Source organism: Trachymyrmex cornetzi, unplaced genomic scaffold, assembly GCF_001594075.2.
Source record: "Trachymyrmex cornetzi isolate Tcor2-1 unplaced genomic scaffold, Tcor1.1 scaffold16, whole genome shotgun sequence".
NCBI lineage: Eukaryota > Metazoa > Arthropoda > Insecta > Hymenoptera > Formicidae > Trachymyrmex > Trachymyrmex cornetzi.
The window spans coordinates 93,352-107,795 of NW_017296201.1; the positions used below are offsets into that span (position 1 = coordinate 93,352).

At 32.8% G+C, this 14,444-nt stretch overlaps 2 protein-coding genes across 5 annotated transcripts in view; one reads left to right on the plus strand and one right to left on the minus strand.

Moving 5' to 3' along the window:
- The window catches only part of Rpb8 (DNA-directed RNA polymerases I, II, and III subunit Rpb8), a 71,049-nt gene extending 60,406 nt beyond the window's left edge, over window positions 1-10,643 (plus strand). For both annotated transcript variants that reach the window (XM_018503975.1, XM_018503976.1), the window contains one exon: window positions 10,416-10,643. In XM_018503975.1, coding sequence (XP_018359477.1) covers window positions 10,416-10,533 — 118 coding nt within the window. In that variant the 3' untranslated portion in view covers window positions 10,534-10,643. The remainder of the gene's footprint in view (window positions 1-10,415) is intronic.
- Window positions 10,644-12,340: 1,697 nt separating this feature from the next.
- Window positions 12,341-14,321, minus strand: Wdr92 (dynein axonemal assembly factor 10). 3 transcript variants are annotated; one of them, XM_018503795.1, is made up of 6 exons: window positions 14,307-14,321; window positions 14,105-14,179; window positions 13,516-13,813; window positions 12,915-13,415; window positions 12,739-12,836; window positions 12,341-12,649 (listed from the first exon to the last, which is right to left on the minus strand). In XM_018503795.1, exons 3-6 carry the CDS (start codon window positions 13,780-13,782, stop codon window positions 12,442-12,444), a joined length of 1,074 nt encoding a protein of 357 aa, XP_018359297.1. In that variant the 5' UTR covers window positions 13,783-13,813; window positions 14,105-14,179; window positions 14,307-14,321; the 3' UTR covers window positions 12,341-12,441. The 3 variants fall into 3 exon arrangements, with proteins under 3 accessions (XP_018359297.1, XP_018359298.1, XP_018359296.1); XM_018503796.1 differs by lacking the exons at window positions 14,105-14,179; window positions 14,307-14,321 and adding an exon at window positions 14,021-14,088 and having other exon boundaries at window positions 12,915-13,346; window positions 13,516-13,933; XM_018503794.1 differs by lacking the exons at window positions 14,105-14,179; window positions 14,307-14,321 and adding an exon at window positions 14,021-14,088 and having other exon boundaries at window positions 13,516-13,933.
- Between the last annotated feature and the right edge of the window lie 123 nt (window positions 14,322-14,444).

Consider the following 14,444-nt stretch of genomic DNA (forward strand, 5'->3'; position numbering starts at 1 on the left):
TCGATGCAAATAGAATGGCAGTAGTTGGCAGTCGAAATTAATTTCATGCAAACTGAACTCTAGCACAATCTGTGACTTGGACGATAAAGCGATTTGAGCTACGTCTCGGTCAGATTCGATAACGTTTCGTTTAATTAATCGGCTATTGGGAAAGATTTTCATGCTAGTTCGGAGACGATTTCGGATCGATCATCTCGTAACATTTTAACTGAAGATACGGTATTTTTTTGCTGTTATTTTATTATAAATTATAAGATCCACTTTACATGTCAAGTTACTTATCAATTAAAAAACAACTAATTAACTGAACTAATTGAGGTTAGATGCATTGTCTTTTGTGTTTTCTGATAAGTACAAGACATTTGTGACATTTTCAAAGATATACTATTACTATATATTTAATTAATTAATTAGATATTCATGAAGAGATTTCTTATTTTATATCGCGAAATATAAATAATTTGGAAAATAACAGCTCGATGCAATATCCAAAGGTCACTCTCGGGGGCCAGGCGGGGGGGGGGGGGGAAATTTCAAATGAGCCAAGTAACTCTGGGCTTTTCGCAACCCCGATAATAACGAGACCAACCCCGATGCTGGCACGTCGCACGGTCTCCGGCTACACGATAATGTTTCGAGGTTAAGCGGATGATGGGGCGTGTGTGGCCCAGCGCCACGCATCTTGGCATAGCTTTTTCGGCCACGCGGTTGCATAATCGCACGACGCGGCACTTACCCGGATCGTCCGCGTTAGTCGCGTCTTGTTCGCCGTATGGTCTCTCGCCGCGTATTTTTCTTTCGTTTCGAGCAACACGAACTTCCTCGAGTAGTTATAGATAGTTATAGCTAGTGATTAGTGAGACAGCATTAAGCACATACGAATTTCCCACCGACAAATTTGTATCTCTTAGACATCGCGATCGAAGGAGAGAGAATCGAGATTTAACTGCTCTTTCTCATTCTGATGCCACAAAAAAATTTAGTATAAATTTGAAATTATATTACACTTGAGAAAAAAAAGAGTATCATTGAAGAATACGAATTTTGAAAATTAATTGAATCATTAATTGGTTTAATTAATAAAATTATTAATTAATTGTCAGACTCTTATTTTGAGTGCGAATGTTTTATTCATCGTGATAAAACAAACCAATTAAATGCAATTTTAATTTAGAGATGAAGCGTTTATCTTTTTATTTATGTTTTTAAAAACTTCTTCAGTTATATTACATTTTTTGTTCGAGACGCGATACACGTTTAATTATATAATTGTTTCATATAACAGCCTCCATGTTTCTTGAAAAAAATTTTTGTTTTTTTTTTATTTTTCGGTATATATGGTTGACACCGAGCAGCATAATGACTTTTTGTTTATTGGTTTCTATAATCAATCGATTTGACTTTTCTTTTGTCGCTGAGTTTGTCGTCACGTATATCTTTGGAAAAAGCGACGTGCCACTGCTATTAGCAACTCCGCGAGGTGACGATGTCATGGAGGATCTGTCATGCCGATCTGTCTCGATCCCGTAGAAAGCACGATGTGTAGTACGGCAGAATCGATCGTTAAGCTCGTTTAACGGCAAAGTGGTCCAATTACATCGTTACCGTCGAAGCAAATATCGCTTCAAATTTCCTACCATGTTTCGCTCCTCTCTCTCTTCTCTTGTTTTTCCTCGAACATCTTCTCTCGTATTCGATTTTAATTTACCTTAATTCGTATATATCGCAATGATTTCACCGGGTGTTCTGAGGGATGGAATAGTAGACGCATTGAAATTGGGGAATGCAATGCATACGACAAAATTTTTCGTACATGTAACATCATCGCACTTTTTATCTCGATGTTAAATTAATACGTGTTTAATACAGAGGTGAAAAAGCGAGCGTGAATTTTTTATAGTACGTTGAAATTGAGCAGTAAAAATTAGTTAAACCGTCTTTTAATATTCGTATAATTTAAATGTAATTCAAGTAGGATTCAAAATTGAAATTTATCGAAAACAATATATTTGATTAAACGCACGGTTCTTGGATGGATATTTTTATCGATATCTGTTGTAATAATTGTTTATCCGATTTAATAAATTTTCGATGTAATCTTTCGCGAGCATTATACATTCTGAATTATATTTCAAGCGATATTAAATTGTCGGGAGGGGGGGGGGATTTTGTATAGATATTGGAGCATTTATAAGCTACAAATATTATATAATTTCAAAATATGTTTCTATATAACCTCTTATGAATATTATTCGTAGTTTCGCAGACAGGTTTCATATTTTACGGGAATTTCAGTCTCTTGGCACGCGCGTGCGCACGTTGGTTAAGGAGCAATGAGACAGCCGAACGTGCATGCACGCGGATTGTATAACGCCTGGTGCGACTGGAAATGTCGAACCGTTTCTACTTGGCTTGCTGTTTCTGGCTAGCGCTGCCGCTGCAGTTACTGGCTCATGCTCCTGCTTCTAGGCTGAGTTTAGTCGCAAGCAGCTCTAGTCGTCGCTTAGTCGTTGTTCGTATCGCTCGCGAGTCGCATAACATTCTCGTACGCGATATATATTATAGTATTAATCTTGCGCCATTTTTTTTTCCACTTAATTAGCCCGCAAATTATGTCCTTGATCGACGAAAAGATTTCACACGTTCGTGTTGGTGTAAAATACTAGTAATATAAATTATATCGTGAGAAATCTAACTGATCTTCGAATCGTAGTTACATCGCGCGGATGGTGTCTACGCTTCGATCTTGGAGTTTGATTTTAAGAGATTTTAAACATTCTCTTTGGATTCAATCTTCACATTGGGTGCATCCAACTCTACTATAATTATATTCAACATTGCAGATTTGATTGATTCCGCAAATGTAAATCGATCGATCGATTGTGCGCGCATGCGCGCGCGCTATACTTCCCGAGATCGATTTCCATTCCGCGAGCGGAGATTTACTTGGCATGATAAATTCCGCGCTCACAAGGTCCAAGGTCGCGATTGTGTAACGTTATTGCTCTAGAGCAGTTGGACGTACACGTACTGTATGTACGTGTACGTTCGTAAATTGCAATTGTCTCTCTTTTCACGAGTGGCGATGAAATACGCGACCCACATGGAAAGTTGCCGCGAGTGCATTTCTCATTGTGAAACGATCGACGATTTTGCATCTTTTATCTTACATTCTTTTTTATGGATAGTTGTTATCTCCGTTGCGAGATCGATTGCCATTGGGAATCATTCTCAAGGATGTTTCGACACGTCCGATTATGCGCGGTAGGTCACGACGCGACCGGTAATCAAACGTAATTACCTGCCGCGCCAGGATAATTTTGGATCGCGCGATGCACCTGTTGCGGATTAGGCAAGGTCGCACGAGTACACGAGAGATTGTGCAATTCGTTCCGCGTATATCTAAAACGGCCGCCGATCGACTGCATTCGGCAACCGCGAGGCCCTGCTCGCTCCCCGCGTCCTTCTCTTGCGGATGCAGTGCACCGGTGGTGGTGCCGCAGTTGCCGCTGGTTAATCACGAGGAATAATCGATGTCGACAACGCTGCTGCACTGCGGTCTTGCTCTCTTGACTTTGGCAGAAAACAAGTTTCAAAGTGCATTCGCGCGAACTATCTCAGACGCGTCATTTTTACACTAGTCAATCGCGCTCTAGCTCATCGGTCAGAAATCTCTGAAAAATCACTAATACCAATAAATTGAATTAATTATTAAAACAATATTCCTTCCGAAATCGTGGTGTAATATTGCGCGATTAGTGTCCGCGATGCATACCGCGTGGGCGCCTTGAAACGTTGAAAATAGTAACTACAGTGGCGCAGTCAGATATTTTCTCAAACTAGTGTGAGAATTGAAATTAATTCGATATTCCCTGGGAATTCGAGCAAGCGATGTTGTTCTTGCGATCTAGACGTTAAAAGGATAAATGTCTTGTATTTGAACAAACCCTATTTCCTTCTAATTACAAACTGCAGAGCGAGATTGTTCCTTTAGTTTCTTGAACGATCTTGAACATTCGATATGGATTGTAATAATCGCTGATAACGGATCCCGGGACAAATTATGCAAACTAGATAATATGATTATTTGATGAATCTCAAATCAATCAAAATTCATACCGGAAATAACGAACGCTTGTACTTGAATAACATAATAATCTCATAATTCTATATGATCTCAATATTATTGTGAAAGCCACATGATTAAGTTAAAAAATAATTAACGGTAGATAATCGCGTTTATTTATCGTGTGGGGGGGGGGGGGGGATCACTTGAGTATTAAAAAATCAACGTGTGTTGTTAAATAGTTGATATCGGTGAATAATTTTGTAACTATAAACTATAATTTATATCATCCAACTCTTGTGTTTAAAAAAATATAACAAGAAAATATTCTTTTGATTGGTCAGCAATCATTATTGAGATAAATTATCTTGATAGAATATCTCGAGAATGCGAAATAAATAAATTGAAATGAGATGAGACGTTTTCTTTCTAATTTGTAAGTTATCGTAACGTTGATAACTCTCTCGTAATGTCCTTGAGACGCACCGGTGACGTTTATGAAAGAATTAACTGTCTAAAAGCAAGTCAGTATGCATTAGCAGATCGCGCTAGCACGACAACGAAGAGACGCGTCTCGACGCCGGAGCGTCGCGTCGTGGCACCGGGGACAGTGGCGGCTATTATTAGCAACGTCGTCCTCTTCTCGTTTCGCGTTTCGAGGGAAAAATAGCATCAGCTGACATCCTTCTGGACGACACGAAAAAAACCTTAACTCTATGTTGTCGTTTTTATCATTTTATCTTGAAGAAATTCGTGGACAATTTTTGATTACCTACTTCAATTCATCGAGCATGACGGTCAATTATCATTACTACAAAGTTTTTTTATGTCGTGGAATGAAGACTTAATTATACGTCAGAGATAATCGCGTGACTTGAACGTTATTACATAAGTGTTTACATTTTTAACACACTCACACAGACACACACAATTGCGATTAGAGACAAATTTAATATTACTATTTAATGAGATTTTATTATTAATATTGCGGGGTAAAAGAGACATTGTAATTTTATACGAGGAATCATAACTTAATACGAGGAAGGATAAATTGGAAAGCAGATAAAGGAGAAAAAGGAGGGATATGTTGCGAAGATTGACGAATAAAAAGAGTATGAGAGCGAGCGGAGCGGAAGCGAGCCAATACGAGATACAGGGCAGTTGGGGCTCGTGCCAGATGCGCGTTTACACGGGCCCTGAATACTGTAAATGCACTATCTGGTACGACATCTCTTCTGTCGCCGCCATCAGTGATCGTGTGACAGGACGTCATCTTTTTAACGTAGATATATGTATACGATTAAAAATCGACATTGATGCCAAACTACATGGTATCTTCGTCACAAGCAAGAAGGTGATATATCTTACGTATCGTCCTTTAGATTATTCCAAAACTTACAAAACTTGGAATGATTATACTGTGCATATCTCGATGTACATTATATACTAGTACCTTTATAAGAATTATATTTTTTACACAGGATTTTTAGAACTTCTTTTATGTATATATATATGTATATATATTAGTAACAATCCCGGATTCGAGAGAAAGTTTAAATCAGAGATAAAAAAAAAGATCCTTCAATTTTTTTAACAGTTTTAGATTTTCGATTACATTAATATTTTATAATAAAATTTAATTACAATTTTGGTTTTAATAAAATCTATTAAATAACAGAGCAATTTTCAGTGTTTTTTTTAAACAATTTAATTATATTTTTCATCTCTGGTTTAAATATTACTCTTTTAATGACAAAATCGATATCATTATGATAGAATTCGTACGAATTATCTTTCTGTAACTCTGTAAGTAGGGCATAAGAAATTACATCAATTATTCTTTGTCAAGTTTTTCTGTGTTTAAAGTATAATTATTACAATTATAACAGCGAAATATGCGTTATAATATTAAGAATATTATTCACAAGTATTTCTCTGGAGAAAAATATTAATTATTAATTTACATGTATAATATATTGTTATCGTATTGATAATTTTTATTCAGAAATATCGAATTTGTCTGAAACAAAAATTAATGATAGATAATATTGTAATTGATATTTGTTGCGTAAATTTAATTTTTGGATAGTGAATGTGTAATACGAATTTCCATGAAATCGGTCGGTACGTCGATTCTGTAGAAAATAATTTTATAAAAAATCTGTTCGAAATTACACAATGTGTTGTATGAGCTGCAATAAATAGGTACATCCTGCTAAAAAAAACTGTTATTGCCGCTTTTCATCCTGTTCCCTCCTTTTTATTCCGAGATATAATATCTTGTGGAGGAAGGGATGCGCAATTAAGCAAACGAATGCATGTTGCATTGATAAATGTTCTTTTTTTTTAATGCGATATCATCGGCAATGACAGTTCCGTATGAATAAATGGCGTAATGGCGTTTGACCATTCGCGATGAGGGATTTGTTAATGGAAGAGTGCTTGTTGCATACTTGTTTCATGTAACAAGGCTTCACATAAACGTAACAATTTATGTGCACACAAAAATACGCATTGCTTATACATAGGATCATATATTGTTGTATCAAATGGCAATAAAAATCATCTAATGCGTTTTTCATTTAATTTCACCAGCGCCTTTATTAGTGATTAATTTATTAATAGAAATAAATTATATAGTTTTAAAAACTCTCTTTTTTTTTAGTATTCTTCTAGTATCCAGATGTAAAGTAAGAGATATTTGCAGTTTTTTTTAAATTATTTAATAACGTATCGAATCATCTTCGTAAACATTACATAAAATAATTAATATGATCCCCCCCCCCCCCATTAGAATAAATATTAATTTAAAATTAAATTATTTATTTGTAAATGGAGTTTAATAATTTTAGTCGAGAAATCTTGTTTTTTTCACTTCATCTATTTTTATTCATTTTATCTGTCATATTTGATAGGTTCGTAGATATAAAACAAGTTAAATTGCTTAATGAGCTATCAAATTATTTATCGAAGTAAAACATTTTTTTAATTACTTGACCGAGAAAGAGAGAGAGAGAGAGAGAGGAGTAAATATTTAATCGAAAACATTATCAGAAAAAGAAGTAGTTGCTTCGAATATATGGGATATAGATCACTTTAGAAGCATATTCGTTGTGTTGTATACTTGTACATAAATTTAAAATCTAATAAAAAAAAATTAAGGTATTAACAAGCAGGCATAATTTTTATAGATAAATTATTATAATTACTGTTGCATTTGCAATGGTATATTTGGTTAAGTTACCTGTTACGAATTAGTAATACACAGTATCTTTTAAAGCTTTTTTATATAGACGAAAAGAAGAGAGGAAGCCAGATTGTAAGTAGAAGCTCGAACTTGGCTAAAAATAATTGCCTCTTATAGAAGTGGAGTGCTTCTTAGAGTCAGAGATTCTACAAAGGCAAGGTCAATCGATAGAAAAATCCCATAAAATACGTGCCGTGAAAGTTCCCTTCGGTATTTTCACACATTTTTCTTTCACAAATCTCGCGAAATTTGGATTTCATGTGTGTTTTTGTATATAATGTATGTACATTAGCATGACGAGTTTCGTAGAATGCATTTTGTAAGCGTTATCAAGATGATATACAATTAAGGATGTTTTATACATATTTTCAAACATAAATGATAACGAAATTATTAAAAAATTACAGATTATTCTAAATCACGTTTAAAACTAATACGACAAATTTGATTTACTATCTGGATTATAAGTTATTTTAATAAATAATAATGTGTTTTTCAATCTGTGCTCTGATAAAAATATATGGAAATGTATTATAAAATGAATGATAAAAATCTTAACTTTTAAATATAAGTACATTATGTATTCAAGACGTAGAATTATATTGCGATGTATAAACCAGTAAATAAATAAAATATTTATTTGTTCTATATTTTTGTAACTAATTAGTGAATTGCAATAAAATTTTGCATAAATTATTTCGAATATTTAAAGTGCTTGTAAAAGAAATATTACATGCAAATTTTTTAATTATTTTTTAATTATTAATTTTTTTAACAATAAAAATAACAAAATAAACTACAAAAATATGTTACAAAAAACAAAAATATAATCTTATTCACACAATTTTCATATGTATATAGTTTATTTGAAGTGTAAATATGAAACGTACTTCCAAATTTAATTTTCTTTGCAGGGACTGTATGTGACTGTATGTCTAATACATCCTTAAATGCACAATCAAAGATATATCACACGTACAGTCCCTGCAAAGAAAATTAAATTTCGAAGTATGTTTATTGTTTACACTTCAAGTAAACTATACACACATGAAAGTTGTATGAATAAGATTATTTTTGTTTAGTAACATTTTTGTAGTTTATTTATTTTATTTGTTATTGTTCTTATTGTTAAAAATGAAAATTTTTTTAAATCAAAAATTTATATTTTTCTTTTATAAGTATTTTAAATAATCAAAATAATTTATGCAAAGTTTCATTGCGATTCACTGATTAGTTACAAAGATATAGAAAAAATTAATATTTTGTTTATTTACTCGATAACTAGTTTATGCATCGTAATGTAACTTTACGTAAATAATTTTGAATACATAATGTACTTATATTAACAAATTGAAATTTTTATGATTTATTTTATAATACATTTCTATATATTTTTATTACAACATAAATTTAAAAAATATTACTATTTATTAAAATAATTTATGATCCAGATATAAACCTTCATCAAATTTTGTTGTATTATTTTTAAACGTGATTTAGAATAATCTATAATTTTTTAATAATTCTGTTATCGTTTTGAAAATATGTATAATGTATAAACATATTCTTAATGTTGATACGTAACTTAAGAATTCTATCATTTCTATAATGTTAAAGTCAACGTGTTATTTTTTGAAAATGTATGCTTTTAAGGAATGTAATGTTTAATTTCAAGATGTTATAATGTTTATGTATTGTAAGTAAACTGATTGTCAAGTGATGGAAAAGGTTTAGTGCTGTCTTACTGCGAAAGTCTGCGTAGTATAATTTTGGCGTATAGTTGCTCTATATAAATTTATGCATTATTTTCATTATGTCAATTTTTAATCTCAAGTTTGTGTTCAAATTGTTATATCCGCATTTTATTTGATTTAAATACCAGGGTTACCACAGATCTGGAAAACCGAAAAAAATCAGGGAAAAATGTAAAAGAGACTGGAATTTTGAACTTTGTTCACAATTCTCTTAAACTGCTCCTATTCCAAATGAGTTTCATAATTTTTTAAATATTATACCTAACATTTATAATCAAATACTTTTAAAACTCGTATACTTTATTATATATGTATAGGCAATTTAAAAAAAATAATTAAAATTTATATTTTATTCAGTAATTTGATCGCCCTTTTTTATCATAATTGCATTCTTTTTTTTAATACTAATTTATTTTTTCTTGGCTTGAATTTGTCCCCAAATTTTATTATGCTGCTTGCTAAGCTTCTTTTGTATTTTTAATAATCTACTAAACTAGTTTTCTTACAATTTTTGATTCTAAATGTTAAAATTTTTTTTTAATGTTAATTTTTATAATATTAAAATTTTTACATATTTTATATTAGTCATGGAAATTTCCCATTTTTATTTGAAAAACTTGGACAAGTCAGGGAATTTTAAAGTTCATTTTCTATGGCAACTCTGAATACAATACATTTTTAAACGACTTGTATCATTTATTATCATTAATGTACTAAAACATTAATATTTCTGTAAAGCCTTGTTGTTTGATACGTATGCGTTATAAAAAGAAAGATAAAATGAGGAAATGATACGAAGAAGAAAATTATCATCAGTCGAGCTTGAAGAACGGAATATTTGGAGGCACAATCGATCCAACAGATACATCTTTCTTAATCGTTTGAAGGAGGAACTTCTTTTATATATATATATAATCACGACCGCTATCGGCACTGCAATTATGACGGTCGCAAATCTGCTGCTACCAGGAGAAGCATTGTTGACGATCTTGAAAATTTCTTGGATATGAAAATTGTTCAAAATCGCCGAAAATTTAAAATGGCGCCAGAACAATATTGATACTAATAATTCAAAGTTAAAACTGTTATTTAAAAATCTTTCCGCTTTGCGTATTATACAGGATGTTTTTTAACCATGTGTTTATCAATACTTCAAATTTGCAGAGCCTAAATAAAAAAAAATCGTATAAATATAAGCTCAATTTTAGGCACTTTTTAAAATCATAATATTAAATCGTATCTGAACAATCATAGTATGCATCAAGTGCCAAAGGTGATAGGCATTTCGAATATTTATATAAAACAATGCAAACTCTCTTGAATTGACCATTTTTTATTTTTTTTCCAGATCGGCCTATGTATCTTTTGGAGGTCTGTTGATGAGGTTACAAGGTGATGCGAACAATCTGCACGGCTTCGAGATAGATCAACACATGTACCTATTAATGAAGAAACTTGCATTTTGATATTTCTATCGTCAATTTTTTATCATTTAGAAATTCTTTCAACAAATGTATCTATTAGTAGTGAAGAAATTTGAATTTTATGTTCTAATATGTAATATTAATACACCAACTGATTTACCTTTTTTTTTTACAATCATCTAGACTTACTGTATTTATATTAAATTTTCTTTTATTTTAATGATTTACTCTGACAGGTTCGTATACAGTGATTTTATGTTCTAACTAATAATAAGTTATATATGTATATTAAGTAAGTTTACTACTGCCAAAATTACTATTAAAAAATTAAGAGAAATATAAATATTTTTCATGTTGGAATCTTTTTTATTTACCGATCCCTGTTACAGTTATCATCATTTGCTAAATGTGAAACAGTAATAATATAATTTGTTTAATGGAATAATTTTTAAATGTAAAGATTGTTATGAATTGAATTATTATTTTTGAATAGAAATTATTTTTCTTAAAAATTCGAAAGATTAATACAATTAATAAAAAATCACATAAAAATACTTATCGACATCTAATATTTAATATTGTCTTGATATTTAATAAAGGATCAAAGTTTCTAAGAATTGATCTTTCCATTAAAGATTAAATCGCGTTGATTATACAGTTAGGATTATACAGGAAAAGCAATGCAAATCTTGGATGTTGACCAATTCGTCGCAAAGTGCATCATCAAGTGCGCCATCAAGAAACAAAAATAGGAACCAGGTATTGCATATACTTCTCTATTTGTTCACGTGTTCGTATATACACGCTCCTGTAAATACACATATGTATATTCCGCTATGTAATTAGCCAACCGACACTTGTACACTCCCAGAATAGCAATCTATTCTTTTGATACGATTCATCTTTTTTAACTTTCAATGGATACATTGGCTGCGGTCGATTTGGACGCTTTCAGGGCTTTTCAATACTTCCATTTTTATTTATTACGTCTAATGAACGATAAAGAAGGATGATTACAAGCACTTAAAGTACGTGAGCGTCCAAATCGACCGCAGCCATTTTGTGCTGAGCAAATTAAGAAATTTGTTATATATGTGTATCCACACACCAAAGATGCGAAATCTTCCCTTGAAAATATCCGCAGTACTAGTACTATCACGTTGCAATAAGGAATAGAAAAAAATATGTCTTGTTAGAGAAAACATTTTATAAAAAGTGAAAAGAAAAATGTTTTGAATAAAAATGGATCGTGATGTAAATTATGTGCGATTATCTCAATTAAATTTCTTTGCACTCCTAATTTGTACAATCAAAATGATAGACCAAGATGTACATTTAGACTTGTATTGGACGCGAAAGGGCGCGGGATCTAACGGCATAAATATATATTGCGACGAGTGAGTGAGAGATGGACTTGGCGACGCGACGTCTAATTTATGTAATTAAAGCCGAGGTATTCCTGACCTTGTGTGCGCGATTGCAATGCTATGCCCTCACGCGTTGTCGTTGGAATGGAGGTGCAAGCGACAGCGAGTGGGTCGAACGCATCTCAAATGGCGGACATCGCTCGAGATATTGCGTAACATTCACGTTCGTGCGCAAAATGGCCGATGCTTAATAAGGGTCCGATCCTAAATAGATTGGCCCAATGACATATAAATAATTTGCTCTCGTCTCTGCTCGCCGTTGCACAATGTACCTTGCAGTTGGCGAATGAAAAGTCGATGTCTCAGATTCAATCATGATAGATCGAGATGCCATTTAACGAATTTAAAAAGTGCGTTATTCCTACTATTTCATCATAAAAAAAGTTACATATAAAACAAAAACTCTTTATTTAATAGTTATCTAATAGTTATTTAATAGTAAGCGTACAAAGTTAAAATGTTAATTTGTTGTTCCCACTGATATAGGCTTATTTACATGTACAACTTTCTTTGCGTTGTTTAATCAATATGTATTCAGTTTCGTAGTGATAATAACACGTAAGCATTGATCAAACGATGTGCAAATAGCAAGTCCTTGCTTGTCCGGGCTCCAATCCAAAGAACTAATAGGTTGCGACGAGAGCGTACAGTTCTGGAGCAAACTAATATTGCCCATAATTCCTTGCTCAATACCGTCAGCATCCGTAACTTTTCTTTTCTCTGGATAATTACTGTAAAACGATAAACGATGAATTTTCAAACATTTTTACAGAATGTAATGTAATTGTGTAGTTATAAAAACATGAACATATATATTTACTATTTCCAAAGACAAATTGTTCCCCCACCGCCACATGTCGCAAATAATTCACGATTCTGCGGTAAATGCTTAACTAGCCATACTGTTGATTTGTGTGCCTAAAATCATGCAGTCGACAGATTATAAATACATATTCACAGAGAAAGATAAATATTAATTTTTATTCAAAATAATACCTTTTCAACAAGATAAGCAAAACCTTTTTTGGGATGCTGAGTCTTCAAGTCAAAAAGATAAAATTTGGATTCTAGTGTAGTAGCAACTAGCTTATTCATGGGAATGTCCTTTCTATCGAATTCAAGACCGCAAACTCCATTTTTCAAGTTACTTTCCCATCTCAGTGACATGGCTCTTAAGTCGAACATTTTAACATCTCCGTTATCATATCCCGCTGCTACTACTCTTTCTTCGGAATTGTAAGAATTGCCAAATCCAACTGACCAACAGTCCCGTCGAATTTCTCCTTCCTTAGGTTCCATAACAGCAACTGGTCGATTCTTTTGCCTAGGATCCCACACTTTTACACTTCCATCTCTAGATCCAGTTACTAATTCTGGTGCTCCACATCCTATACTAGCACCTGCTATTCCATCAATGGCATTTATAATCTGTGTGTGAGCGTTAACTGAATAAATGGGTATTGAAGGATCTTCTAAATTATAAATATTTAATTTACCCTGTAAAATTAGCCTTTGTAATTTATGAACCAAATGAATGTTTCAATTAAAATCTTCCTGAACACTGAACACACAATAGATATGTTAGAATAAGAGAAACCTTGAAATCACCAGTAGCCAAGTATCTATCACAAAGACTGGACGCTTTGAATGTTCCACACTTTATTTGATTAGATCTTTCTATATTCTTGACAAGCTTTAATTCGCCACTAGACACCTCGTAAACCTGTATAATGCCGGTACCACGAGGGCGAGAACCCATAACCACGAATTTTGCGCTGCATGGAATCCATTTTGCATCAAACAGCGAATAGTCTACCGATTTCTCAATGTGACAAATTATTTGCGGCTTCGATAATTTATCCATATTCGCGAAGATATTCTCTCCGACTTTAACACTGCCAAGAAAATTTGTCTTGATTTGACAGCATTTATACCATTTCTTTAACTATATAATATGAACTGCTAGCAGCAACTTCAGACCTTTGACTATATACACCTGGGGATCGATTCTGTATCTTGAAATGAGGTGAAAATTACTTTTGTGAGCGAATTTACTAGAATACTGATAATTTCATTAGTCAACGCCTAGTAAATTTGCTCACTTTTGTAATTTTCACCTTGTTTGTAAATACAGAATCGACCCCCTTGACTGCTAGTCCCTCATTTTTGCTATAGGAAATGCATACTCTCGTTGGCTGCGTTTCGTTATTCACTGTCAGTACTGGCAACATGACGTCATAAAGTAGTACTGCAGAAGCGTTCTGAAATTACTAATAGTACTTTTATATAACGTTGCATAACGATTAACGAAACGGATTTAGTAGTACTTATAGTACCGTAATATATATATATATAAAATTTGGGTAATTATACAGTTTAGCCGCTCACCTCAAAAATCGATGAACATAGGCTCATTCGACGCGTTTTTGCTTAAAACGAAAGAATCTGGCAGAAATAAGCGTCGCTCTGCCCCGCGAACCGAGTTATTAAGCGTTAAAGTTGACGATTTCAGGTTAGGAAATCTGT

Bases quoted from the DNA above. Each gene is read 5' to 3' on its own strand.
- Wdr92 (XM_018503795.1), bottom strand. From the start codon at position 13,782: ATGGATAAATTATCGAAGCCGCAAATAATTTGTCACATTGAGAAATCG. The intron at 13,416-13,515 runs GTTTCTCTTATT...CTAATTTTACAG, and splicing joins TGGCTACTGGTGATTTCAAG to GGTAAATTAAATATTTATAA. The intron at 12,837-12,914 runs GTATTATTTTGA...GCATGATTTTAG, and splicing joins TTGCTTATCTTGTTGAAAAG to GCACACAAATCAACAGTATG.